Source organism: Anas acuta, chromosome 11 (assembly GCF_963932015.1).
Source record: "Anas acuta chromosome 11, bAnaAcu1.1, whole genome shotgun sequence".
Lineage (NCBI taxonomy): Eukaryota > Metazoa > Chordata > Aves > Anseriformes > Anatidae > Anas > Anas acuta.
In genome coordinates this window covers 12,309,756-12,335,953 of record NC_088989.1, presented here as the reverse complement: position 1 = coordinate 12,335,953, position 26,198 = coordinate 12,309,756, and the positions used below count along the sequence as shown (strand labels likewise).

Genomic DNA, 26,198 nt, shown 5'->3' with positions numbered 1-26,198 from the left:
TACCCCGATGACTTCCTCATCCTCCCGAGCTGTCAGCTGGGTAATTAGAGCAAATAAACTTAAAAGCTTTCATCATTTTTTTTTTTTAAAGCGTCACCTCTCTTCTGATTGGGTTTCTTGATGGCAAATGCCGTGGTTAAGGAGCCACGATGCCTAAGGAGATGATGGCAGAGGCTGGCGTGAGGCTGGGACGTTTGGGTGGGGAGGTGACAGCGCCCGGTCTGCGGTGCTGGCCTGAGGCCTGTGGCACTTCCCCAAAGTAGGTCAGGCTGTCACCGGGCCAGGGCGGCTCTGCCACTTGCTGTTAGGCTAACGGGGCCGGTGGGGAATGTGAATCCCCCTGGGCACTGCACGCAACTTGGTGCTGACACGCAGCCTGGCCTGTTATAAGCTCATTTCCCAGTTTTTCGGGGGATTGGAAACCTGCACCCACCACATGCTGTCCTGTGGGCTGGTGGCCACGCTTGGTGTGCTAACAGGGGTTAGGGATGGGTCTGACAGTGGGGTTCTTGCTGCAGCAGCAGCACAGGGGGTGGCACAAGAGGTGCTGTGGCCCCGTCTACAGCTGCTATGGGGCTGCTGGTCCCCCCCAAACTCCCTGGTGGCCCCCAGCCTGCTGTGCCCAGGGGCTGGCAGCATCTCCTCGCCTTCCTCCAGGCGTGTCGCCCAGCTTGGCTGGGCTGTGCGTGGAGGTACTTGGTGCACCCAGGGTGCTCCCTGTCCTGCTGTCCCTGTCCCCGCACTCCTCCTACACTGACTCCCACCCCAACATCTCCCTTTCTTCCCCATGGCGCCCAAATCACCTCACCCCGGTGCTGGGCGCTATCGGCACCATAAAGCCCCGTTCCCGGGCAGCCCGTTACAAGCCGCAGCACCTCATGCCGCGCTGTTCGGCACCGAGATGAGGTGACAACGACAACACCGAGCGGCTTTCGCTTCGGCACAACCCGAGGGTAGCGAAGTGTGTGTGTGTGTGTGAGGGGGGGGATGAAGAACCCGAAGCCGCCTCCCCGCCGCCCCCCGCCCTCCTCAAGATGGCGGCGGCGGGCGGAGCGGGGCGGGGCGGCGGGAGCCATGTTGGGGCTGCGGGAGGAGCCGCCGCCACCCCCGGCCGCGGCGGAGCGGAGCGGAGCGGAGCGGGGCGGGGGGCGCCCATCGCCGCCGCTAGGCGGGGGCGGCTCCGAGCCTCAGCCGCCGAGCGCCCGGCCCGGGCGGCGGCCGCCGAGCCAGCACCATGGCGGCGGAGCGGCAGCAACCGGCTGCTCCGAGCCGCCTCCAGCGGGGACTGCAGCCGCTTCTCCTCCTTCTCCTTCTGCTGCTGCTCCCTTTGTTCCCCCCCGGGCTCGGGGCCGCCGAGCCGCCGGGCAGCGGGGGGTGCCCCGCCGCCTCGCCCTGCTGGCTGGCGGGGGGTGCCGCCGCCGCTTCCCCCCCGCCCGGGGGGCTGCCCCCGGGGCTCCGCCGCCGCTCCCCGCAGCGCTGCCCGCCCCGCAGCGCCCCGCCGCCGGCCCCGGTGTGGAGGGGGAGGCGAGCGGCCCCCAACCGGCACCCGCTGTTCCCGCAGTACAACTACCAGGCGGAGGTGGCCGAGAACCAGCCGGCGGGGACGGCGGTGGTGGCGGTGGCGGCGCAAGACCCCGACGGGGGCGAAGCGGGGCGCTTGGTGTACTCCATGGACGCCCTGATGAACAGCCGCTCGCGGGAGCTCTTCAGCATCGACCCGCGAGCCGGGCTCATCACCACCACCCAAGCCCTCGACCGGGAGAGCATGGAGCTGCATTATTTCCGAGTGACGGCCGCCGACCACGGGGCGCCGCGGTTGTCCGCCACCACCATGGTGGCCATCGCCGTGGCCGACCGCAACGATCACGACCCGGTGTTCGAGCAGGGCGAGTACCGGGAGACCATCCGGGAGAACGTGGAGGAAGGCTACCCCATCCTGCAGCTGCGGGCCACCGACGTTGACTCGCCGCCCAACGCCAACATCCGCTACCGCTTCGTCAACGAGCGGGCCGCCCACGCCGTCTTTGAGATCGATCCCCGCTCCGGCCTCATCACCACCAGCGGGCCGGTGGACAGGGAGAAGATGGAGAGGTACTCGCTGGTGGTGGAGGCCAACGACCAGGGGAGGGAGCCGGGGCCTCGCTCCGCCACCGTCAAGGTCTACATCACGGTGCTGGACGAGAACGACAACACCCCGCAGTTCAGCGAGAAGCGCTACATCGTCCAGGTGAGGGAGGACATACGGCCCCACACGGAAATCCTGCGCGTCACCGCCACCGACTTGGACAAGGACAACAACGCCCTCGTCCACTACAATATCATCAGCGGGAACAGCCGGGGCCAGTTCTCCATTGACAGCGTCACCGGGGAGATACAGGTGGTGGCCCCGCTGGATTTCGAGGTGGAGCGGGAGTACGCCCTGAGGATCCGGGCGCAGGACGCGGGGCGCCCTCCCCTCTCCAACAACACCGGCATGGCCAGCATCCAAGTGGTGGACATCAACGACCATGCCCCCATCTTCGTCAGCACCCCCTTCCAAATCTCCGTCCTGGAGAACGCCCCGCTCGGCCACTCCGTCATCCACATCCAGGCCGTGGACGCGGACTACGGCGAGAACGCGCGCCTGGAGTACAAACTGACGGGGGTCTCGGCCGACACCCCCTTCGTGGTGAACAGTGCCACGGGGTGGATCACGGTCAGCGGGCCCTTGGACCGGGAGTCGGTAGAGCACTATTTCTTTGGGGTAGAGGCTCGGGATCACGGCTCCCCGTCTTTGTCTGCGTCTGCCAGCGTCACCATCACGGTGATGGATGTCAACGACAACCGGCCCGAGTTCACCCAGAAGGAGTACTTCATCCGCCTGAACGAGGACGCGGCGGTGGGGACCAGCGTCCTCAGTGTCACAGCGATTGATCGGGACGTGAACAGCGCCATCACCTACCAGATCACGGGGGGCAACACGCGGAACCGCTTCTCCATCAGCACACAGGGTGGGGTGGGGATCATCACTCTGTCCCTGCCGCTGGACTACAAGCAGGAGAGGCGCTACGTGCTCACCGTCACGGCCTCCGACCGCACCCTGCGTGACAACTGCCACGTTCACATCAACATCACCGACGCCAACACGCACCGGCCCGTCTTCCAGAGCGCCCACTACTCCGTGAGCATCAATGAGGACCGGCCCGTGGGCAGCACTGTGGTGGTGATCAGTGCCACGGACGATGATGTGGGGGAAAACGCCCGCATCACGTACTACCTAGAAGACAACGTCCCTCAGTTTCGCATCGATCCAGACTCCGGGGCCATCACTCTCCAGGCAGAACTGGACTACGAGGACCAGGTCACCTACACGTTGGCTATCACTGCCAAGGACAATGGGATCCCGCAGAAAGCAGACACCACCTACGTTGAAATCATGGTGAATGACGTTAATGACAACGCTCCCCAGTTCGTCAGCACTCATTACCAGGGCATGATCTCTGAGGACGCGCCTCCCTTCACCAGCGTGCTCCAGATCTCTGCCACCGACCGGGATGCCCACACCAACGGGCGAGTGCAGTACACCTTCCAGAACGGGGAGGACGGGGATGGAGACTTCACCATAGAGCCCACCTCAGGCATCATTCGCACCGTCCGCAGGCTGGACCGCGAGAACGTCCCCGTCTATGAGTTGACTGCGTACGCTGTGGACAGGGGCATCCCTCCGCAGCGAACTCCTGTCCATATCCAGGTTACCATTCAGGACGTGAATGACAATGCCCCTGTCTTCCCAGCCGAAGAGTTTGAGGTCTTGGTAAAGGAGAACAGCATCGTAGGCTCCGTCGTGGCCCAGATCACAGCCGTCGACCCGGATGAGGGACCCAACGCCCAAATCATGTACCAGATTGTGGAAGGCAACATCCCCGAGATCTTCCAGATGGACATCTTTTCTGGGGAGCTCACAGCCTTGATAGACCTGGATTATGAGACAAAACCAGAGTACGTGATTGTAGTGCAAGCCACCTCTGCCCCTTTGGTCAGCAGAGCCACGGTGCACATCAAACTCATTGACCAGAACGACAACAGCCCCGTTCTCAAGAACTTCCAGATCCTGTTCAATAACTACGTGTCCAATAAGTCCAACACCTTCCCCTCGGGGGTCATCGGGAAGGTCCCAGCCTATGACCCCGATGTGTCCGACCGCCTCTTCTACACCTTCGAACGGGGAAACGAGCTGCACTTGTTGATTGTGAATCAGTCGAGCGGGGAGCTGAGGCTGAGCCGCAAGCTGGACAACAACCGCCCGCTCGTGGCCTCCATGCTGGTGACCGTCACAGGTAGGCTGTGAAAATCTTTCCGTGCCTCGTTGCTCTGGGTTCGTTAACGCCTGCGGGCTTTGCGTGGTCCCCGTGGGCAGCCCTGTTCCGCACCCGGGGTGTCGGGGACCGGCAGCGAGGTTCGGATGGGGACGTGCTCCAAACCGGGAAATCCCGGAGGGACTGGGAATGGTGGGAGGGGAGCTGTGCTGTATGAGAGCATTTTGTAAGGGGGGCTGAGATCGGTGGTGGTCTGTAAGAACAAAGCCTCGTTACTCGGCTGCGAGGATCGCACGCAGCTGCCAGCCAGGCACCTTTGGAGGTGCTGTCACCAGCAAAGCCGTGCCGTGGGGCGCCGGCCAGGCGAGCAGCGGGTTTTTGGGGTGGCCGCTGCTCCCCGTGCCCCCAGCGGGTGTGCTTCCCTTCCTGGGAAGCCACGGGGCCGGGCTGCTGGAGGCTGCTGTTAGCAAGCAGCTCGGGGCTGGGTGCTGGCCGTGGTACCTAACGGTGGCTGGGGCTTCCAAAACGCGGCGCCGCCTTTCCAAAGCCAGCTCGGTGTTACGGATGATGGCTGGAACAGACCTCAGGTGCCTAAAGCTCCCGCATCGTGTGTGTTGCTGGGCGAGCCGAACGCTCCCGGTAGCTCCCCGGGGTGGTTTGGGACGTGCTGGGGTTGCCTCCAGCCAAGCTGGGGATGGGGTGACGATGGACAGGGCTGGGCTGCGCCTTGGAGCCCCCCGCTGCCCGAGCTCCGCCGGCACCACGGGCCTTTCTTTGCCTGCGGGTGTGTGATCTGAAATGGAGGCATCCAGCCCTCCAGCCCTCCATCCATCCCTCGCTGAACCGAGGAGGGGAGGACAGGAGCCCTTTTCGGAGCCACCAAGCACCAAATTCCCCAGCGTGCCTGGGGAGGGAGCGGCGCGTTACATCGCGGTTCTCCCCTGGCCGCCAGCTGACACCCGCTCTCCACCCAGCTCATTCAGCAGGAGGAGGATTTCTTTCAGGAGACGGAGCGATGGAAGCAGAGCTGCTCGAGGCAATCCACCACGGCCAGCTCCATCCTTTCAGCGGGTCGGGGCAATTTGGGGACTAATTGTAGCCGCGGGGCTGGCTGGCACCGCGCGCCCTGCGCTGTGTGCGTGCGGGGTGCCGGAGGTGGGGGCTGCTTTTGACCTTTCCAGCTTCTTGCCCCGCTGTTTGCAGGAGCCCTGCCTCCTCGCGGGCTTAACCCCGCACAAAGGCAGGAGGAAATCACGTCCTGAAGTCCTGCGCCGAGCCGCCTGGCAGCGAGAGGGCCCCTGCAATTAGCGTGTCGTCATCTGCCAGCGGGAAGGGAGAGCCGGGAGAGGTGCGCCGGCGGAGGGGAAGAGCTGTGCCGGGGGGATGCTTGCAGCCAGGAGGTGGAAAGCTGGCCTTTTGTTGGCTGTGCTGGAGCTGTGGGGGTCTGCCTTGGGTTTTTTCTTACCTCCCAGCCGGCAGCCCCTTTGCTGTGGCTGTTCACAGGGGTGGGGGCTTGCAGAGAGGACCCGGCTGCATTGTCTGCCCGGCCAGCTCCTGCCTCTTGTGGGAAGGCGACAAAAGCACATAGCTGGGTGCACCCCAAGGGGTTCAAGACTCGTAGAGGCAGGGGGCAACCAGAAACCGGCCCCTTTTTGGGGGGCTGAGGGGCTCAGAACTGCCCGCAGCTCCTCGCAGACCCGCGGGCACTGATGTCTGCTCTAAAGGGCTGTGCCTGCGGCCAGCAGCAAGGCGTGAGGTCGGTGTGTGGCTGAGGGCTGGAGAGGTGCTGAGAGGAGCCCGAGTGCTTGTCCTGGTGTCCCTCTGTGCCGGCCTGGGCTCCTCCTGGCTGCTGGTCCCCTGTCCGTGATGGGGACCCCGAGGTCCTCAGGGTGGGTTTTGTGGGCTGGATCCTTGCCTTTGTGCCACCCAGGAGGAGAGGGGTGACAGGAGGGATGCGCTGCCCCCCTGTAGCCACCCCCCTGCTGCTTTTGGAGGTGGTGGGTGTCTCTCCTGGACACGCAGCCACGACACCCTGGTGCTGCTCGGCACCGGGGTCAGAACCTCCTGCAGCCCCCTGCTCCCTGTGGGCATGTTTCGGGGCTCCTCGCCCTGCCGCATGAATATTCACCAGGCACCAGCTCTCCAGCCCCAGGATTTAATCAGAAAGGGTGAGCGTCCGTGATTAAAATGCCTCCCAGGGGGGGTCAGCGCCTCCAGCCAGCTTTGGGCTTTCTTTTGGTAGCTTTTTTTTCCTTTCCTTTTTCTTTTTTTCCCCCTCCTTATTTACAGAGGGTCATTCTCCCAGCCATCTGCTTCCCCTCGCGCGGAGCCGGCGGGGAGGCAGCCCTGGGTGCAGGGCAGAGGCTGGGCAAGGAGTTACAGGGGAAAAGCTGCTCTGCTGGGGCAGGACCTCACACCGCAGGGGGATTTGCCCCCCGTCCCTGTAGAGGATGGCACCGGAGGTGCCCAGCACCCCACAACACAACCTGTTCCCAGCCTGCAGCCTCCATCCTCCTCGGAGACTTTGCTGCTCCCCGGCCTGCCTCAGACCTCAGCGTGGCGTTAGCTGAGGCTGGATAACGGCCATAAATCAGGCAGACGCCTGCCTGCTGGCTTCCACGTCGGCGTGGAGCAGTTTGGGGTCAGAGGGAAGCGCCCCCCCTCCAGCAGATGAGCCCTGGATGGCTGCTGGCACCTCCGCCCCACGCCTGCCTTATCTGCAGAGCGCCAGCCCGGGGATTTGCGGGGTGGCTGGAGAGCTGTCACCTTCTGAAGATGGAGCGAGAGGAAAGGGAGACGTTTCATGCCTTAAATCACCCAGCACCGCAAGCTTCAAATGGGGTTGGGGGAAATCAAAAGGCTTTGCAGCGCGTGAAGCAGTGAGGACGGAGCCGCGGCGCGGGCAGGAGGTGGAGGCTGCATCCCCAGGGGAACATCACCCATGGGACATGTGTACGGGATGTGCTGGTTTGGGGTGGTGACGGTGATGGAGAGCTGGGTTTCCAAAGAAATTCGGACACTTCAGGCTCCCTGGGTGGGAGAAGGAGCCGTGGGTGCCCACCACGAGCTGCTGGCGCACGTGGGGATGGTGGGGATGGGCTGGGAGGTGGCTCACCCCGATTCCTCATTCCTCAGGAGCTGTGGGGATCTTGGTGAGCCTCATCAGACATTTCTGGTGGTGGGGTGCTTCTGGGGTGGCCGAGCGAGGGGGATGTTGGCTGTTTTGTGGCTGTTTTGGTGGCTGCTGCCAACAGCCCCGGCGCTGGCGGAGCGCGGCCGCGCTCGGAGGTGGCTCACGTGGTGCGGGGTCCCCAGGGGCAGGGAGTTTGTTTCCAAGGAAAATAAAGATTAAAGGGAATTAAACAAACCAGAGACGGGCCCAGGGAGGAAGGGATACGGAGCAGATGGTGGGGAAGTGGGGAAGCAGGGAGCGGGGTACAAAAGGCTGGGAGGCCCTGGAGGAGAGAGGAAGGAGGCGGCAGGAAGAGAGCGCGGGGAAAGGCAGCGTGCAGGGGGCACGGGGCGCAGCGGGGGCGGAAAACACCCCGGGTGCTGGCATCGGGCTCCGGTGTTTGCCCAGCCTCCTGCTGGGACCTCCTTCTGCCTGTTTCTCACCACCATCCTCGCTCAGTTTGCTGCCCAGAGCCAGGGCTGGATGGAAACCTGGGAATTATCTCGGTGGAGATCCTGGCGTGGGGAACAAAGCTCGGGAAAGCATGTGGGGATGCCCTGGGGCAGGTGGCACCTGGCTGGCTCCCCGGGCCGTGGCTTCAAGCTTCCTTAGCTGAAGACTCGGGCCTTTTGGGGCTGTTTTGGGGTCGGAAGGAGAGCTGCAGCATGTCCCTGTTCCCTCCCCCAGACGGCATCCACAGCGTGACGGCCCAGTGTGTCCTGCGGGTGCTCATCATCACGGAGGACATGCTGGCCAACAGCATCACGGTGCGGCTGGAGAACATGTGGCAGGAGCGCTTCCTCTCCCCGCTGCTGGCCACCTTCCTGGAAGGGGTGGCCACCGTGCTGGCGACGCCCAAGGAGGACGTCTTCATCTTCAACATCCAGAACGACACGGACGTGGGGGGCACGGTGCTCAACGTCAGCTTCTCGGCGCTGGCGCCGCGGGGCGGGCGCTACTTCAGCTCGGAGGAGCTGCAGGAGCAGCTCTACATGAAGCGCATGGCCCTGACGGGCGCCTCCATGCTGGAGGTGCTGCCCTTCGACGACAACGTCTGCCTGCGGGAGCCCTGCCAGAACTACATGAAGTGCATCTCCGTCCTCAAATTCGACAGCTCGGCCCCCTTCATCGCCTCGCCCTCCACCCTTTTCCGCCCCATCCACCCCATCGCCGGCCTGCGCTGCCGCTGCCCGCAGGGCTTCACCGGCGACTACTGCGAGACGGAGATCAACCTCTGCTACTCCAACCCCTGCCTCCACGGCGGCACCTGCACCCGCAGGGAAGGGGGCTACACCTGCGTGTGTCGCCAGCACTTCAGCGGTGAGTGCCGGGCACGGGGAGGGGGGCTCAGGCTCGCCGACGAGGTCCGGCCGCGCTCCCCAGCTCTCCTGTTTCCATGGTGTTGGATGCGCAGGGCTGAGGTTGCCATAGAAATGTGAGGAGGGGAGGTGGGGATGGAGGGATCCAGGGGCTCCCGGGGACCTTTGGCAGAGCGGGAGGAGCGAGCTGGGCTTCGCCCGGCTGGGGTGCAGGGTTGCCGAGACCTGTGCCCGGCCACCATCAGCTTGGGGTCGGGTGAAGGAGGGCTGTGGCTACTGAGGAAGAGGAAGAGGAGGAGGAGGAGGAGAAGGAGGAGGAAGCCCTGCCCTGCCCTGCCCTCCCCGCCAGGACGGGTGCTGGGGAGGCAGGGGAGCGCGGCAGCAGATGGCTGCCTTGGAGCCACGGTGGCTCCTGGTGAGATAAGCAGAGTCGGTGGTAATTAACCCCTGGCATTTGAAGCGTGAACAGCCATTAGCAGAAGGGTTAATGAGCTCGTTTCCCTGTCACTTCGGGCTGTCTCCGCATCCTCCTCCTCCTCGGGTGCCTCCGAGCAAGTAATGGGATCCAGGCAGGGTGTGTAGGGCTGCAGCTGAGCGATTCGGGGCGCTCTGTGGGGCCAGCACAGCCCCTTGTGCCATGCTGCTGCTGCATCAGCCTCAGCAGGGGCTTTTGGGGTGAACAGAGCCAGCTGAAAAGGAAAAGGCTGGGCCCTGAGGTCAGCTGTGGGCGTGGGGGAGAGGAGATCCCAGCCCTCTGCTGGAGCTGAGCGAGCCGGGTCATAAAATCCTTCCCGTCCTCAGCTGCCCTACAGCTGGACCTGTGCCCTGGGGCAAGGAGCATCCGAGGGGCCGTGTCCCAGCCCCTTTTATTTTACTCCCACAGGTGAGAACTGCGAGGTGGACAGCCGCTCGGGGCGCTGCCAGCCCGGCGTGTGCCGCAACGGGGGCACCTGCACCGACGGCACCGACGGGGGCTTCCGCTGCCAGTGCCCGGCGGGCGGCTTCGAGGCGCCTTTCTGCGAGGTGTCCGCGCGCTCCTTCCCTCCCCGCTCCTTCGTCATGTTCCGGGGCCTGCGCCAACGCTTCCACCTCACCCTCGCCCTCTCGTGAGTGCTCTCCCCCCTCCTCGGGACCCTGCGTGCCCTCCCTTCGTTCCCCCGTGCGGGGACACTGAGGTTTTTCTGCACGCGCCCCGTGCACACCCTGCGCTCCCGTTCTCTCTCCCTGCCCAGGTTCAGCACGGTGGAGCCCAGCGGGCTCCTGCTCTACAACGGGCGCCTGAACGAGCGGCACGACTTCCTGGCCGTGGAGATCATCCAGGGGCAGCTGCAGCTGAAATACTCCACAGGTAGGCTCAGCCCCTGCCCCTCGCGGGATGTGGGGCGGCCACGAGCCGCTCTGGGGATAAGGACCCTCCTGGGTGGGTGCTGCTCGTCCTCGTGGCCCCATTGCCTTGCCTGCCCCAAGAGGTGCCAGGATCAGCAGCGGGGAGTGCTGGGCACTGCCCCGAGCCTGCTGTCCCCTACCTGGAGGATCTGGCACGCCACCCGGCTCCCCGCAGCACTTATCCCTGTCTCCGCAGGGGAATCCAGCACCGTGGTGAGCCCCTACCTGCCTGGGGGCGTGAGCGACGGGCAGTGGCACACGCTGCAGCTCCGCTACTACAACAAGGTACTGTCCTACTGTCCCCTGCCATCCCCCTGTGCCCGTGGGTCTGTCTGCCCGGGGTCTGTCTGTCTGCACCGCTTGCTGTCCTCGGCTGGAGGTGTCCCTCTTGGCTCCCCTGTGCCTTTTTCCTGCTGTCGTGGGAGCCGTGGGGTGTCTGGTTTCGGGGGGCCGTGCGCTGCTGACACCCCGCTGTCGGTTTCAGCCCAAGGTCAGCGCCCTGGGGGTGGTGCAGGGCCCCTCCAAGGACAAGGTGGCCATCCTGACGGTGGACGAGTGTGACGCTTCGGTGGCCCTGCAGTTCGGCAGCGAGATCGGGAACTACTCCTGTGCCGCCGAGGGAGTGCAGACCAGCTCCAAAAAGTGAGTGCCTCGGGGGCTGCTGGGCGCTGCTGCGGTGGAGAGAGAGGAATGGGGCAATGGGGTCCCCTGCTGAGCCTGCCCTACATCTGGGGCAGCTCCAGGGCTGTGTGTGCCTGTCCCCGGGGATGTCAGCCTCACAGCCCCTCTCCGAGGGAGCCATCCGGCCACCCTGAGCTAAATGGGTTTCTCTCCTTGCAGGTCCCTGGACCTCACAGGTCCCTTGCTCCTCGGAGGGGTCCCCAACCTGCCGGAGAACTTCCCCGTCACTCACCGGGACTTTGTGGGCTGCATGAGAGACCTCTACATCGACAGCAAACGCATCGACCTGGCCTCCTACATCGCCAACAATGGGACCACGACAGGTACCGGTGCCTCTGCCCCCTGCCAGCGCCTGTCCTCTGGTGTAAGGGGCAGGAGCTGTGCCAAGCAGCTGGGGCTGCCCCTCGGGCAGTGGGGCAGGGCTGGAGGGAGGAGGTGAGTGGGTCGAGGCTGATTTGGGTGACTTTGTTGCCCCCAGGCTGCCACGCCAAGCACACCTTCTGCGACTCCAACCCCTGCAAGAATGGCGGCACCTGCTCGGTCAGCTGGGGGACCTACTCCTGCCTCTGCCCCGTGGGCTTCGGGGGCAAAGACTGCCGCCACAGTGAGTGAGGGGGCGGCCCTTCGCCCTGCAGTGCAGGAGGGCAGAAGCAGGTGCTCCCCGTCCCTTCTCACCTCTGCTTTCCTTTCCAGCTATGCACCATGCCCACTATTTCCAGGGCAACAGTGTCCTCACCTGGGACTTCAAGATGGACGTGAAGATCTCGGTGCCGTGGTACCTGGGGCTGGCGTTTCGGACGCGCCAGCCCGACGGGGTGCTCCTGCAGGCACACGCCGGGCAGTACACCACCCTGCTCTGCCAGGTAGGGCCTCAGCACCCCTGCCATCCTCCCCGGGGGGGCTCTGCCCTCCTCGCTGACCCCAGCCCGAGCAGAGCGTGGTGTTTGGCAGGGCTGGGTTCCCCTCCCCGTGCTCAGAGCGCGCAGGGAAGGTAGGCTGGAGGCATCTGGAGAGGGTCAGGGCTTTGCTCACTGCTGCCTTTGGTGATTCTCTCCCTGCAGCTGGCGGGGGGGCTGCTGTCCTTCATGGTGAGCAGGGGCTCGGGGCGCAGCACCAGCCTGGTGCTGGACCAGCTGCAGCTCAGCGACGGGCGATGGCACGACCTGCAGCTGGAGCTGCGCGACGTCCGCAGCGGGCGAGACTCGCGCTACGTCATCACCCTCACCCTGGATTTTGGGCTCTACCAGGTACGTGCTGCACATGAAACCCCAGCAGCAGGGATGGTGGCAGTCGGCCCACGTGAGTCCCTTTTGCCGTGCAGGATACGGTGGTTGTTGGGAACGAACTGCACGGCCTGAAGGTGAAACATCTGCACGTGGGGGGAGTCCTGGGCTCTGGCGAGGTGCAGAACGGGCTGAGGGGCTGCATACAGGTGAGTCCATAGCTCCGAGCCTTCCCTTTCCAGCGGGTCTGTTAGCTGGAGAGGTGGGAACGCAGCCTTAAATCCACAGAGAGGGGTCCAGGGGTTGTGGGTCAGGCAGACCGGAGCGCTGTGTGACTCTCCTCTGTGCCGCAGGGTGTGCGACTGGGTGACAGCGTCACCGGGACCGTGCTGCCCAAGCCCAGCCATGCCCTGAGGGTGGAGGCTGGCTGCAGCGTGCCGAGCCCCTGCGACTCCAGCCCCTGCCCGGCCAACAGCGTCTGCAAGGACGAGTGGCAGAGCTACTCCTGCGTGTGCCTGCCAGGTAGGGCCTGCAGAGCCCTTGGCTCTCTGCACTGTACGTCTTCTCCTCTGCCCCTGGGGCTCCCACAGCCTGGCTGTCACTACTCTCCTGCCCTTTCCCTGGGCAATTCGCGTGCCCAGAAATCCCTGCCAGACATGCAGTGTTTTTTGTGGAGGGCAAAATCCCTCCTGAGCCCCTTGAATCCACTCCTGGGCGCTCTGTCTGCTCCTGGGGGGAGGGTGCTTTCCTTACGTGGTGCTCTCCGTCCACACCTCAGGGTATTACGGAGGGGACTGCGTGGATGCCTGTCACCTCAACCCCTGCAAGAACAAGTCCGTGTGTCGCCGCAAGCCGGGCTCGCCCCTGGGCTACGTGTGCGAGTGTGCAGGGAACTTTTTCGGGCAGTACTGCGAGCACAGGTGAGATGCAGGGCGCGCAGCAGGGCCTTGGCCTCCGGTGCCTGGCTCTGTGCTGCTCACCCATCCCAGCTGTGCGACACCCTGCTCCTTGGAGCTGCTGGGAGAAGGCCCAGGAGATGCGGTCGGTGTAACAGCGAGGATGTTTCTGTCCCCAGGATGGACCAGCAGTGTCCGAAGGGCTGGTGGGGGAACCCCAGCTGCGGGCCGTGCAACTGCGACGTCAACAAGGGCTTCGATCCCGACTGCAACAAAACCAACGGGCAGTGCCACTGCAAGGTGAGGGGCAGCTGTGCCCGTGGGGACGTGGCCTTGCCTGGGTGCTGCTTTGCGTCCTCACGTCCTTGTGGCCCTCCTGGCCCAGCAAGGTGACGATGGGGGCAGCCGGCGGTGCTCGCAAGTGGGGATCTCTGTGATGAGTCCCCAGCGGGCAGCCCCAGCTCCAGCAGTTCCCCAGCCCCCTGCTTTGGCTGCTGTCCCCGTGGGCAGCCTGACGGCCGTCCCCATCTCCCCCAGGACTTCCACTACCGCCCGAAAGGCAGCGACACCTGCCTGCCTTGCGACTGCTACCCCGTGGGCTCGTCCTCGCGCTCCTGCGACAAGGAAACCGGCCGCTGCCACTGCAGGCCCGGGGTCATCGGCCGCCAGTGCAACAGCTGTGACAGCCCCTTCGCCGAGGTGACACCCAGCGGCTGCGAGGGTGAGCGGGGACGTGGCAGCAGGGTGCTGGCACCGCGGGGCTGGGCGCGAGGGGCCCCACCGTGACCGGCCCCGGGCCGCCTGTCTCCTCAGTGCTCTACGACGGATGCCCCAAAAGCCTGAAAGCAGGCGTGTGGTGGCCCCAGACCAAATTCGGGCTCTCGGCTGTGGTGCTGTGCCCCAAAGGCTCCTTGGGTGAGTGGGGGATGCGGTGGGGAGGGGACAATCCGGGTGTCGTGCAGGGGGTGTCGCAGCCCCAGCAAGGTCACCGCCTCGCAGTGCTGTCCCCGGCCCCTTTAGCTGGGCTGGAGGGCTGGGAGGAGGAAGCACCCAGCCTGAGGGCGAGCAGAGGGGGCTGCGAGCAGGCTGTAGGGTCAGTGCCGTCACCCAGCCTCCGCGCCCACCTTCTCCCTGCTGCCTTTCGCTTTCATCAAGGCTGGGGTCAGGCCTGGCAGGGCGAGCGCTGTGCGGGGAGCAGGGCACGGCGTTTGGTGAGTGCCTCGGGTGGAAGAGGCTGGAGAAGGCTGTCCTTGGGTGACGGCAGAGGTGCGAGCAGGGCGCCTGGGACTGCAGGGCAGGGCGAGCCCCGGGGGACAATACAAACCCTGTCCTTCTCCAGCCGTTCGCTCCGGGAGGAGGCAGGTTCGGCTCCTAATTGTTGTCGCTTCTCTCCCCGGTTCTCTCGCCACCCGTGCTCAGGTTTGAGGGGCGCAGGTAAGGTTGTTCCCACCTCCCTCCCTCCTCCCCCCCTGCTCTAAGGACCGTGCCACGTGGCTTTCCCCTCCCTGCTCCCTGCCTGGCACCCTGCACCCCCCCTGCGCTTTCCCTGCCGCTTCTGGAGCTGCCGAGTGTCTCCCCAACGCTTTGCCTGGCCTCACCGCTCCTCCACGCCGCTTCCCTGCTCCCGGCACACTCACCAGCACAAACCCGGCTCCCGCTGTCCTCAGCCTGCAGCATGGGCTCTGGGGGGCTGCCGAGAGGGGGCTGCGCTCCTTGCCCCGGCCGGGATGGCTGCTGCCTGCCATGGGCTGCTTGCTTAGGCTGGGAGGGGAAGGAGCTGGGGATGAGCGCCGGGTGGATGGCAAGGGGGGGAGGAATGGCTGCGGGGTGGCAGAACGGGGAGCTTGGTGTGGTGGAACAGGGCAGGAGCTGTGCAAGGTCCTGTTCCTGCTGCCCAGAGGCACACGGAGGCCAGATTCTGCCCGGTTCTGCAGCTGGGCATCCACAGGTGTGGATGAAGGCCTGTTCCCTGCCGGGGGAAGGCCAGCAGCAAGGAGGTTTCTTTGTTCTGTTGGCCCCCAGCTGCAGTGGTGCCGGTCCCTGTGCTTATGCAGCTGGGGAGGGGGTGATGGGGATGCGCAGCGGGGAGCTGGGCTCTGCCCCAAGCCCCCTCTCCCCTCCCTGGGCACGCTGCTGCCTTCTGCCAGCCGTGGGCACTCGGTGAGTTCCCCTGCCCTGGCACCTTCCCCAGGACCTTGGTGCCGTTCACAGCCGATCCCGTTCTCTGCTGGTACGGGCAGGGTCGGGGTGTTGCAGTGGGAGCTGTGCCCGTGCTGCTGGGCGAGTTGTCCTCCACCACCGTGGAGCGGTGAGCTCCAGGGGCCTCTCGTTGGGGTCAGATGTGTCCTGAGGACACGGACACGGCTCCACCAGGAGCCACAGGGTTCAGCCTTACCCTGCCACGTCGCTTCTTGCTCTTTGCAACCCTGTGATGGTGCCCGCTGCCGTGCAGGCTGTGGGAGCCACACGAGGAACCAGCTCCTGGAGAGAGGGGCTGGCAGCAGCTCGCAGAGGTGATGCAGACCAGAGGTGAAGCTGGTGCACAGCAGGAGGACAGCTCTGGGGTGCCACGGGCCTTCCCCATCACTTGCTGGTGCTGCTTTTGGGGGTTACCTGGTGCACTGTTCTGCTTGGGGGGTATAAAGGAGGGGGGGAGCTGCAAGTCCTGCACTCTTTGATGCGCTTTTCCTCCCGGCTTCAGGCGCAGCTGTCAGACACTGTGACGAGGAGAAGGGCTGGCTGGAGCCAGACCTCTTCAACTGCACCTCGCCTGCCTTCAAGGAGCTCTCCATCCTGGTAATGCCCTGCTGCATGCCCCTTTCTCTGCCCGAGACGCTCCCTGCCCAAGTGACCACCACTACGAGCACCCCAGCTCGTGCCATGGTTTCACAAGTCATTCCTGAGCCCCACAGCACCCCCAGCACCCCACAGCTTGCTCGCTGGGAGCCGTGGGGCTCCCCGGGGAGGAACCACTGTGGGCTCACCCCCTCCTCTCTCCCTGCCGGCAGCTGGAGGGCTTGGAGAGGAACGAGACCGAGCTCAACACCATCGAAGCCAAGAAGCTGGCCCACCGGCTGCGGGCGGTGACGGACCACATGGAGCACTACTTTGGGAACGACGTGCACATCACCTACCGCCTGCTGTCTCGCCTGATGGCCTTCGAGAGCCGGCAGCGCGGCTTCGGGCTGACAGCCACGCAGGATGCCCACTTCAACGAGGTGAGGCCTCCCCCTGCGTCGGGGCAGTGGTTGCTGCTGCTCCTCTGTCAGCCACCCGGGTCCCTGGGGGGTTTGGGGAGGTTGTGAGGCTGCTTCGTGGGTGCTGGGCTCCCCAGCACTGCGCAGGCATCGAGTCCCAGGAGGGAGAACAGCAGAAGCCATCTGTGTGGCCAAGGCTGGAGCACAGGAGGGGTGAGGAGAGGCAGAGAGGGGTTTGCTCACCCCTACTGGGGTGGTGCCGAGATGTCTCTGCAGGACACTCGCTGATGAACATTAAGGTGGGTGTCCATCAAAGGGAAACCACCACGCTGGGCAAAGGGGTGCAGTGCTGGGGAGCAGGATGTGTCCCAAAAGCTCTTCTTCCCTCACCCCCTGCTCCCCCGTGCCCCGTTTCTCCCATGCAGAACCTGCTGCGTGCGGGCAGCTCCGTGCTGGCCCCCGAGAACCGTGAGCACTGGGCCATGCTGCCGCACAGCGAGCACGGCAGCGCCAGCCTGATGGAGCAGCTGCGGGACTACTCGGGCACGCTGGCCAGCAACATGAAGCTCACCTACCTCAACCCCGTCGGCGTCGTCACCCCCAACATCAGTGAGTAGGAGGGGTTGGCCGCGGCTCCTGCACTCCCTTTGCCGGAGACACCAAACCTGGGGTGCCCCGCAGCGTGGTCGCTCCCCGGGTGGCCGTCCTGGAGCTGGCTTTCACCGACATCTCCTCCGCAGTGCTGAGCATCGACCGCATGGAGAACCACTCGCATGTCCGCCGGCGCTACCCGCGCTACCACAGCAGCCTCTTCCGTGGCCAGCCCGCCTGGGACCCCCACACCCACGTCGTGCTGCCGCTGTCGGTGCTCAGCCCCCCGAAAACCGAAGGTGAGCATCGCCTGGGGCACAGCGCGTACAGGCACTGTTGGCAGGGAGCCCTGCCGCTGCTGGCAAACCCCAGCACTGCTTCCCTCTGCGGTCCTCACCAGCTTTGGGTGAAGATCGTGGAGAAAAGCCCCCAGATGCCGTGGGCTCATGAACACAGAGGGCACTGGCTGCCTCCGTCAGCCTGCCCAGAGTCCAGGGCACCGCTAGGGTCCCCCGAGAAGGCGCAAGGCCATTTGTGTGTGTCTGTCCCCATTCTTACCACCCCCTCGTGTGCCTCAGCTGCCCCCACGGCAGTGCCAACGCTTGCTGGGGGCGAAGGGAACTACACCGTGGAGAGCTCCTCCCCGAGGCAGGCGCTGCCGGAGCCCGAGCCTGCCCTCACCGTCATCATCCTCATCATGTACCGCACCCTGGGGGGGCTGCTCCCCGCCCGCTACCAGGTGGATCGCCGCAGCGTCAGGTACGTCCTGCTCCCCTTCCTCTTCTGTGAGCATTGGTGGCGAGAGGCTGCCTGGATTCCACTAAATTTGGGGGCTGGGGCTGGGGTGGGCAGAGCTGTTCCTCCCGAGGTGTCAGCACGGGGCCTTAGGGAGCCCTGCACCCCCCGGGCACGGTGACACCAGGGCTCCGTCGCTCCTTGCAGGCTCCCCAAAAATCCCGTGATGAACTCCCCCATCGTCAGCGTCTCCGTGTTCAGCAATCACACCTTCCTGCGGGGGCCCCTGGACACCCCCCTCGTGCTGGAGTTTCGCCTGCTGGAGACGGCCAACAGGAGCAAACCCCTCTGCGTCCAGTGGAACCACTCCAGCCCGTGAGTTGGGCACGACTGAGCCCATGAGCTGCTTGCTTTGAGCTGCTTTCCGCAGACAGCTCCTGTTTCCCAAAGCCTCCCTGCCCACGACAGGCTGTGTGCCTGGGCAGCAGTGGGGTGTGGGGGTTTCTGCCCTCTCCTAGGGGATTTATTCCTACTGGGAGGGCACGGTGGGGTCCCTGCAGGGCTCTGGCTCCAGTATTTCAGCTGTGGGAGCGCAGCTGCATCTGCTGGGAGAAAAACTTCACTGCTGGCCCCTCTGCAGTTCCTTCCCCACGCACCAAGCTCATCTGCCCTCTCTCCTAAGCGCTCTCTGCTTTTTTGGTGGCTGCAGGACCAACCCGTCGGGCTTCTGGACAGCCAGAGACTGTGAGCTGGTGTACCGAAACACCACGCACGTCCATTGCCAGTGCTCCCAGTTTGGCACCTTTGGGGTTCTGATGGACAGCTCGCACCGAGAGGTAACCGCAGGGCTGGGGGCAGCGGGGGGGGGACTTAGCCACCAGAACAAGCAGGCACAGGCAGAAAATTCCCTGTGGGCCACAGATACTTGGAGGGCTTCCCAGGTCTCCCCCTGACACCACCGTTTGCCTTTGCTTCTCTGCTGCTGCAGCAACTGGAAGGTGACCTGGAGACCCTGGCAATTGTCACCTACTCCTTGGTGTCCCTCTCCCTGGTGGCCCTGCTGCTCACCTTCTCCTTCCTGACCTGCCTCAAAGGCCTCAAGTCCAACACGCGTGGCATCCACTCCAACATAGCAGTCACCCTCTTTTTCTCCGAGCTGCTCTTCCTGCTGGGCATCAACCGCACTGAGAACCAGGTCCGTGGGGTTGGGGCAATGCCGACGTGTGGCTGGCACAGCGGGGCTGTCTCTGAGTGCCTTTTGTCTCCCCAGTTCCTCTGCACCGTGATCGCCATCCTCCTCCACTGCTTCTTCCTCTCCACCTTCGCCTGGCTCTTCGTTCAGGGCCTCCACATCTACCGCATGCAGACGGAAGCCCGCAACGTCAACTTCGGGGCCATGCGTTTCTACTACGCCATCGGCTGGGGGGTGCCCGCCATCATCACCGGTAGGAGCCCCGGAGATGAGGATGTGACAGGGAGAGTGTGCAGGCACTGAGCAGTGCCCTGTTGTCTAGCTGGGGATGGGCATCACGGGCTTTTTCCTTGCTTCCTGGGGATGAGCAATCCCTCGGTGTGTCTCTCTGCGGCCCCCTGGATGTGCACAGGGCACCTGCTGGGTCTGGAGCTGGCTTTTCCTTTCCTTCCCCAGGGCTGGCTGTTGGCCTGGATCCCGAGGGCTACGGGAACCCTGACTTCTGCTGGATTTCCATTCATGATAAGCTGGTCTGGAGCTTTGCAGGCCCCATTACTGTCGTCGTTGTGGTAAAACCCTGTCCTGTTTCACCCGCAGCCCTCTCCTACCTCCCTTCTCTGCACCGCGGGCACTGCCTGCCCTTCTCTGTGCTCTCCTCCCTCCTCTAAAGCCCCTCTCTCTGTCCCTGCTGGCTCCAAGCAGACCTGGGGGAGGCCAGGGCTTGGGTTTTAAGGGGAAAGGAGGGGAGCTTCCCGTGGGCCTGGTGGACCTGGTAGATTGGGTCAGAGCCAGCCCCGGCACGGCTTCTAATCGGTGCCACCGCTTTCAGATGAACGGGGTGATGTTCCTGCTTGTGGCCAAGATGTCCTGTTCCCCCGGCCAAAAGGAGACCAAGAAGAAATCGGTTCTGTGAGTATTAGTGGCCGAATCCCCAGCAGAGCTCCCGTGGCTCCTGGTTTCCAGCATTTTCAGTGTTCATCCCCCCCTCTTCCACCATCGCAGAGCGCATCAGTGTCAGCCTTGCGGCTGCTCTCCTCTCCCACCTGGTGGCCACGTTAACTCTTCCTAAACTTCGTCCTTTCCTCCTGCTCCTTCACCCCTGTCCTCACACTGTCCTGCCAGCCTGTCCCCTTCCCCCGCCTGCCCTTACAGCCCCTCCTCACATCTGCTCATGCCAGCTCTCAGTGCCAGCTTCTGCTCCTAAATGCTCTTTGCGAAACCTTTCCCCACTCACCCTCCTCCTGGGCCAGCCCCAGAGCTCGGCTCAGCTCTCTGCGGCTCCAAATGATTTGTGTTTGGGCCCTGTGTTTGCCGTGTGTGATCCAGAAGGGAAGGCTCCGGGCACGGGGGGAGCAGAGCGGCTGCGTGGCAACGTGCCCGCGGCGGGGAGCAGCCCGTGGCGCAGCGAGGAGGGCTGGGCAGGAGGCACCTTCCCCTCTGGATCTGTCTGCGAGCGCTAGCCTGTAGATTAACAACACGCACTAACCTCTGGGTGTGTGTGTGTGCCTGTCTGTCTCTCTCTCTCCCTCCAGCATGACGTTACGGAGCTCCTTTGTTCTGCTTCTAGTTATTAGCACTACCTGGCTCTTTGGCCTCTTGGCTGTCAACAACAGTGTCCTGGCTTTCCACTACCTCTACACTGTCCTCTGCAGCCTCCAGGTAACTGCCCAGCCTCTGCCAAGGGAGGCCTGGGGGGCGAAGGTGCTTTTTGGTGCCCCCCAACCCCGCTCTGGGGCTGCGGGGGGTCCCCGTGGAGACTGCGAGGGCCACATTTGGGCACGAGGTGCTGAGCTCAGAGCTGGCACCCACGGGGCAGCGAGGGCCATCTTGAAGGGGTGTCCCTGCTCTCGGAGGGCTGAGCAAGAGAACAGCCTGCAAAAAGAGGTGTCGCACCCCAAAGGTGACCCGCAGCCACCCCACGGCCACCACCACGGTCGCTCTGAGGCTCCTCGCTGGGGATACCCGCGTGGGGCTGCAGGGACCTGCCAGCCCCTCCTTGGGCACTGCCTGCCCTTGGGACACCCCATCCCTTCCTCCTGCACCCACAGCCGCTGGCCCAGGGGCTCGTGGTGATAACTCTTGTGGGGGACAACCCTTTAGGGCCCCAAGAGGGCCACCACGCAGCCAGCCACCCTCCTGGCCCTGCCGCAGGGAGCACAAACCTGCTGTGGGGGCTCCCCGCAGCCCACAGGCTCACGCTTTTTTCCCCCCAGGGCCTGGCTGTGCTGATCCTCTTCTGCGTGCTGAACGAGGAGGTGCAGGAGGCCTGGAAGCTGGCCTGTCTCGGCAAGAAGGGGCCGAGCGAGGAGGCAACGAGGAGCACACAGGTGGGGGAGAGCGAGAACAGCCCCGGCTGGGTGCCTGGAGGTGTGGGAGGGAGGGAAGGAAGGAAGGTCATCCCCTAGGCTGCATCTAACAGAGCCCCTGTTTCTCTCCCTGTCTTAACAGGGCCCCAACGCCTACAACAACACGGCGCTGTTCGAGGAGAGCGGCCTCATCCGCATCACGCTGGGGGCCTCCACCATCTCCTCGGTGAGCAGCGTGCGCTCTGCCCGCACCCACTCCAGCCAGCGGGGCTACCTCAGGTAGGGGAGCAGCACCGAGGATCCGGGGTACCCGGGGTGCCTGGGCAGAGCTCAGGGCTCGTGGCAGTGTCACCACTCGTGCCCTGTGTCTTTCAGAGAGAACGTGACGGCGCGGCAGGGCTCGGCCCTGGATCACAGCCTGCTGGGTCACGCCGGCCCCACCGATATCGACGTGGCCATGTTCCACCGGGATGCTGGGGGAGGTGAGGCTTTGGGGCTGAGCCGGCACATCCTGAATTCATTCGGGCTTAAAGAAATCACTCCCTGTGTAGGCTGTGGCTGCGTGGTTATGTCCTTCAGCTGGTGCTTGGCTGTGGCTCCCCGACAGGCTGCAGATAGGAGGGAGAGGCAGCAGCTGTGTCGCTTAGCGCAGCCTCTCCCTGGGCAGATAGGAAAGGGCATAATTAGCCCCCAGGGAGCTAAAGACAGAGGCAAGAATTGCCCTGGGAGCTGTCGGGGGTCCCTGGGGACATGCGTTGTTCCCAGGCAGTGATACAGGACAGGAAGAGGCGGAGGGAGCTGGGTTTGCTCAGCCTGGAGGAGGAGGAGGGGGCAAAAGGGATGGACCTTAGGGCTATTTGCAGCTCCCGTATGGAAGGGTGTGGAGAGATGGAGCCAGGCTCTTCCCACGGGTGCCTGGTGGTAGGGCAGGGGCAGCAGGCACAGGCTGCACCCGAGGGATGGCCAGGAAGCTGTGAGAGGGCAGTCAGCCCTGCTGCAGCTGGTTCTGTGCTCCTGGAGGCAGTCGGAGCCCAGCTGGCCCTGCCCTGGGAGCAGAGCCCCCTTGTCCCCCCCTGCCTCTGTCACCTAACCGCCCGCAGGCACTGCTCTGCCCTTCCTCACCCACTCTCTTCCCAAATATCTCCCCCACACCTCCCTCCAGACCAGGACTCGGATTCGGACAGCGACCTGTCCCTGGACGAGGAGCGCAGCCTTTCCATCCCGTCCTCGGAGAGCGAGGAGAACGTGCGCCTGCGGGGCCGCTTCCAGCGCCAGTTCAAGCGGGCGGCGCACAGCGAGCGCCTCCTCACCAACCCCGCCAACACCACCCCCAAAGGCAAGGCACAAGGGCTTTGGGAAGGGGTGGCCTCGGGCCTCGTGGCTTCGTTCACCCCTCACAGAAATGTTTTTGTCTTTCTCTCTCTTCCCCTGGGCCCGTTTTGCCGCGTCCTCCACCAGACGTGGACGGCAACGACCTGATGTCCTACTGGCCGGCGCTGGGCGAGTGCGAGGTTCACCCCTGCTCCCTGCAGAAGTGGGGCTCCGAGAGGAAGCTGGGGTTTGATGTCAACAAGGATGCGGCCAACAACAACCAGCCGGACCTGGCCCTGACCAGCGGGGATGAGAACTCCCTCACCCAGACCCAGCGGCAAAGGAAAGGTAACAAAAAAAAAAGCCTGCAGCAGGCGGGCGAGGGCGGTCTGAAGTCATTGTGGTCCCAGAGGCTCGGCATCAGATCCATCTTGGCACCCCCCCGGGGAGCTGCAATGCATCTCCCGCAACCTTCCTGCTGGTTTCTGTGCTCTGCAGAGATCTGACTTCTCCTTCTGTCTGGCGCAGGGATCTTGAAGAACCGCCTGCAGTACCCTCCGACTATCCAAGGCTTGCCGTCCGTGGGCAGGATGACCAACGAGCTGTCGTGGTACAAAACCTCCACGCTGGGTCACAGGGCTGTGCCCGCTGCCTCCTACGGCAGGATTTACTCCGGGGCGGGCAGCCTGTCGCAGCCGGCCAGCCGCTACTCGTCACGGGAGCAGCTCGACATGCTGATGAGGAGACAGATGTCCCGGGAGCAGCTGAGCAGGAACAACTCGGGGGAGTGCTTGGAAACGGTGCCCAGCCGGCATGGCTCCAGGGAGGAGCTGGACACCATCCCCAGCAGGCACGGGTCTACCGAACACCTAGAAAATATCCCCAGCAGGCACGGGTCGAGAGAAAACTTGGATCTGCTCGCCCCTCGGCCCAGTCAGAGAGATCACGGGAACACGCTGCCCCGGAGGCAGGGCTCCAGAGACCACCTTGAAACTTTACCCTGCAGATTTGGGTCAAGAGAGCAGCTAGACTGTGGGCTGGTAAGAGAGGTCTCGAGAGAGTGGCTAAACACATTGCCGAGCAGGCAAGTGTCCAGAGACCGAATAGATACGTTGCCGAGTCGAGATACGTCTCGAGAACAATTGGATTTGCTTTCTCGAAGACAGCCTTCAAGGGACCAGCTAGCATCGGCTAGGCAGACTTCAAGAGAGCAGCTGGACTTTCTCTCCAGAAGATCTAATTCCAGAGAGCCGCTGGGTACGGTGCCCAGCAGGCAGCCCTCGCAGGAGAATCTGGGGAGTCTCTCTCGGAGACAGCTGTCTAGGGAAAGCCTAGAGCCGCTGTCCAGGAGGCAGCCTTCCAGAGAGAACCTGGAGGCCATCCCCAGCCGCCACCCTTCCACCGAACAGTTAGATATCCTTTCTTCCATCCTTGCTTCTTTTAACACCTCCGTCCTGTCCTCGGTGCAATCTTCCAGCACGCCTTCGGGCCCCCAGACCACCGCCACCCCCTCTGCTGTGCAGACCTCCTCGCCGCCCTCCGCGGCGTGCCCCTCGACGCCTCGCTCCACCACCTCCCACAGCATCTCGGAGCTGTCGCCGGACTCAGAGTAAGTGCACCCCTTCCTCAGCCAGGCCTCGCGCATCGTGCGGCCGCCTGGCTCGGGGTTTTGGCTTTTGGGGGGGAGGGACACTTAGAGGTGAGCCCCCAGGGTGGGTGGCAGATGTCTCCTGGCCCCAAAAGGCAGCCCCTGCTGGCACTTCTGCCATCCATTCCTGTTCCGTCCCCCTTTTCCTTGTCCCTGAACGCAGGGATTTGGACTCGGTGCTTCCTGCCCTGACCCAGGAGCAGGTTTCTGTCCCCATCTGACAGAGCCGGGAGGCAGTGGGGAGCGCAGGTGGAGCCCTGGGGAGGTGCCGTGGCTTAACGCTGTGTTTTCTTTCCTCCGAGAAGAATAATGAGAAACGAGGGCCATTCCTGAGGGGCCGAAGCCGTCCACAAGAGAAACAGAAGAGGCAGGGCCCTTCGCCTAGCCGGACGCTGCCAGCTGAGGTTTGGTGTCCCCAGGGGCGGGGGCCAGAACTGATGGTGCTCAGAGGCCCCAAAAACCAACCCTGCCTTTCCCTGCCCTCCGGGCTGAGGGGCCAGCGAGCCCACCACCCGCCTCCGGGAGCCCCCGGGCTCCCTGCCGCCGTGCTCCCCTCGCCTGCCCGCTGTGAGAGGCATTGCAGGAGCCCGCTCAGGCGAGGGGCTGTCACTGACCCCCCCCCGGGGCTGAACTCTTCCTTTGCAACCCGTTCCCAGGCGGGGGGCACGTACGTGCGTGCGTGTGTCCGTGTGTGTGTGTGTGCGCGTGCGGGCAGGGGGATAGAAAGGGAGCCCAGGACACGGGGGCAGGGGAGGGTTTTCTACCTTTTTGTATCTTTGTAAGCAGAGAGCAGAGAAATTTCTATGGTTATTTTTTGCGGATGGTCTGTTCCCAGCACCCGGGGCGCCTGGCTCACCCTTTTCTGGCATCCCTGGGGTACCAGAGGGCTGCAGAGACGGCACCGGGCAGCCCTCGGGGCTTTGCCAGCACCGCTCCTTCCTTCCCCTCCCCAGGGCAGGCAGTGAGTGCCCAGCCAGCCCCGCTGCCCCCCTCACCCTACAGCTCCCCACAGGGTCTCAGCGGGGTCCCCCTGCTGTCCCGGTGTCCCTCAGCCCCCTGCAGCCCTGCTGGCCCCGCAGCCAGGGCTGCACGAGCAAGAGGGCTCCGGGCGAGGAGCTGGATAGCCCCGGTCCTTTTTGGGGCAGCTGAGCAGCAGGTGAGGCTGTCTCAGAGACTGTGGAGGATGAGCGAGACGTGGCTGTGGTCTCCTGTGCTGGCATTGCCCGCAGAAATTATTCCCAGCCCCTTTGCAGGCTCTGTACGCACGCACACATCCCCTGCCGGCGGAAACCCCCAGCTCAGAGCAGCCTGGATTTCAGCAGACGAAGGAAAAAAACAGCACTTTGCCCCCTCTGGGAATCCAAACTGCTCTGCAGGCTTCTCCGTGAGCCCTGTCCCCAGCCTCCCCCTGCCAGGCAGCTCGTTCTGTGCCTACACCGGCCTGGGAGCGGGGGCCACCGGCTCGGGGGTCCTGCACACTCCCCCCGGCCCCTCCGAGGCCGTGTCCCCGTGGTGCTACCAGGGTCCCTCACTGCCTTACTGCCGCCTCGCCGCCCGGGATGTTTACACGGGGGGACTCGTGCTCGTGCCGCCGTCCTCCGGGGCTCTGCCCGGGCAGCAGAGGGAAGGGCTGGGCTCCAGCCCGCTCCTGGCCCCGAGCCGAGCGGCTCCGTGGGTTTTGGGGGGGCTGCGAGCCCTCTCCCCGCGGCGGGGAGGCTCGCTGACATGTTTACACGCCCTACGGGACCACTCGTTTACACACGTTTCTCTCCAGCTCGGGCAAGGGGACCGTAGCCTGCTAGTGCCAAACGGAGAGCAAGTGACAAGTGCCAAAAAAAAAAACAAAACACACAAAAAAACAGGAAAATAAGGAGCGTGCAGCGGAGCTGGGGGTGTCCGGGTGGCTGTCCCCGCAGCACGGGGCCGGGCAGGGAGCAGGGGCAGCCTGTGGGGCTGCAACCTGGTCCCAGAGCTGTGGCCTGGGCTCCGGGGAGCGTCCTCCTGGGGTTTGGGTTTGTTCCCTTTTTGGGGGTTTTTGGTTGTTTTAATTATTATTATTTTTTTTTTTTTTCTGTTTTTGTTTTTCTTCGGTTGTTGTTCTCTCTCCGTATCCCGACTCTGTGGGCAGGGAGATGCCCGCCCTCCCTCCCTGGCTGTGTAAAAGTGTATCATGGAAGCGCCAGATTTGGAAATAAAAAGTCTATAAAACGCCGTCGGGCTCCCTGCTGTCTCTCTCCCTGCGCCTG

The 26,198-nt window shown here is 64.1% G+C and overlaps 1 protein-coding gene across 5 annotated transcripts; it reads left to right on the top strand.

Annotated features, from left to right (window-relative positions):
* The first annotated feature begins 1,078 nt into the window (after positions 1 to 1,078).
* On the top strand, positions 1,079 to 26,164 carry CELSR3 (cadherin EGF LAG seven-pass G-type receptor 3). 5 transcript variants are annotated; one of them, XM_068694129.1, is made up of 36 exons: positions 1,080 to 4,316; positions 8,155 to 8,787; positions 9,670 to 9,892; positions 10,019 to 10,134; positions 10,369 to 10,457; positions 10,657 to 10,814; positions 11,013 to 11,176; positions 11,332 to 11,457; positions 11,547 to 11,716; positions 11,915 to 12,100; positions 12,175 to 12,285; positions 12,430 to 12,598; positions 12,855 to 12,996; positions 13,152 to 13,272; positions 13,510 to 13,693; positions 13,786 to 13,887; positions 14,392 to 14,406; positions 15,674 to 15,768; positions 15,981 to 16,190; positions 16,595 to 16,778; positions 16,910 to 17,059; positions 17,339 to 17,519; positions 17,703 to 17,870; positions 18,205 to 18,331; positions 18,484 to 18,690; positions 18,766 to 18,940; positions 19,144 to 19,256; positions 19,517 to 19,596; positions 20,220 to 20,346; positions 20,901 to 21,014; positions 21,136 to 21,272; positions 21,369 to 21,475; positions 22,156 to 22,329; positions 22,452 to 22,652; positions 22,833 to 23,913; positions 24,258 to 26,164. In XM_068694129.1, the coding sequence occupies exons 1-36, from the start codon at positions 1,235 to 1,237 to the stop codon at positions 24,283 to 24,285; spliced, it is 9,450 nt and encodes a 3,149-aa protein (XP_068550230.1). In that variant the 5' UTR covers positions 1,080 to 1,234; the 3' UTR covers positions 24,286 to 26,164. The 5 variants fall into 5 exon arrangements, 4 of the variants coding, with proteins under 4 accessions (XP_068550230.1, XP_068550231.1, XP_068550228.1 ...); XM_068694130.1 differs by lacking the exon at positions 14,392 to 14,406; XM_068694127.1 differs by having other exon boundaries at positions 18,484 to 18,940.
* The last annotated feature ends 34 nt before the right edge of the window (positions 26,165 to 26,198 follow it).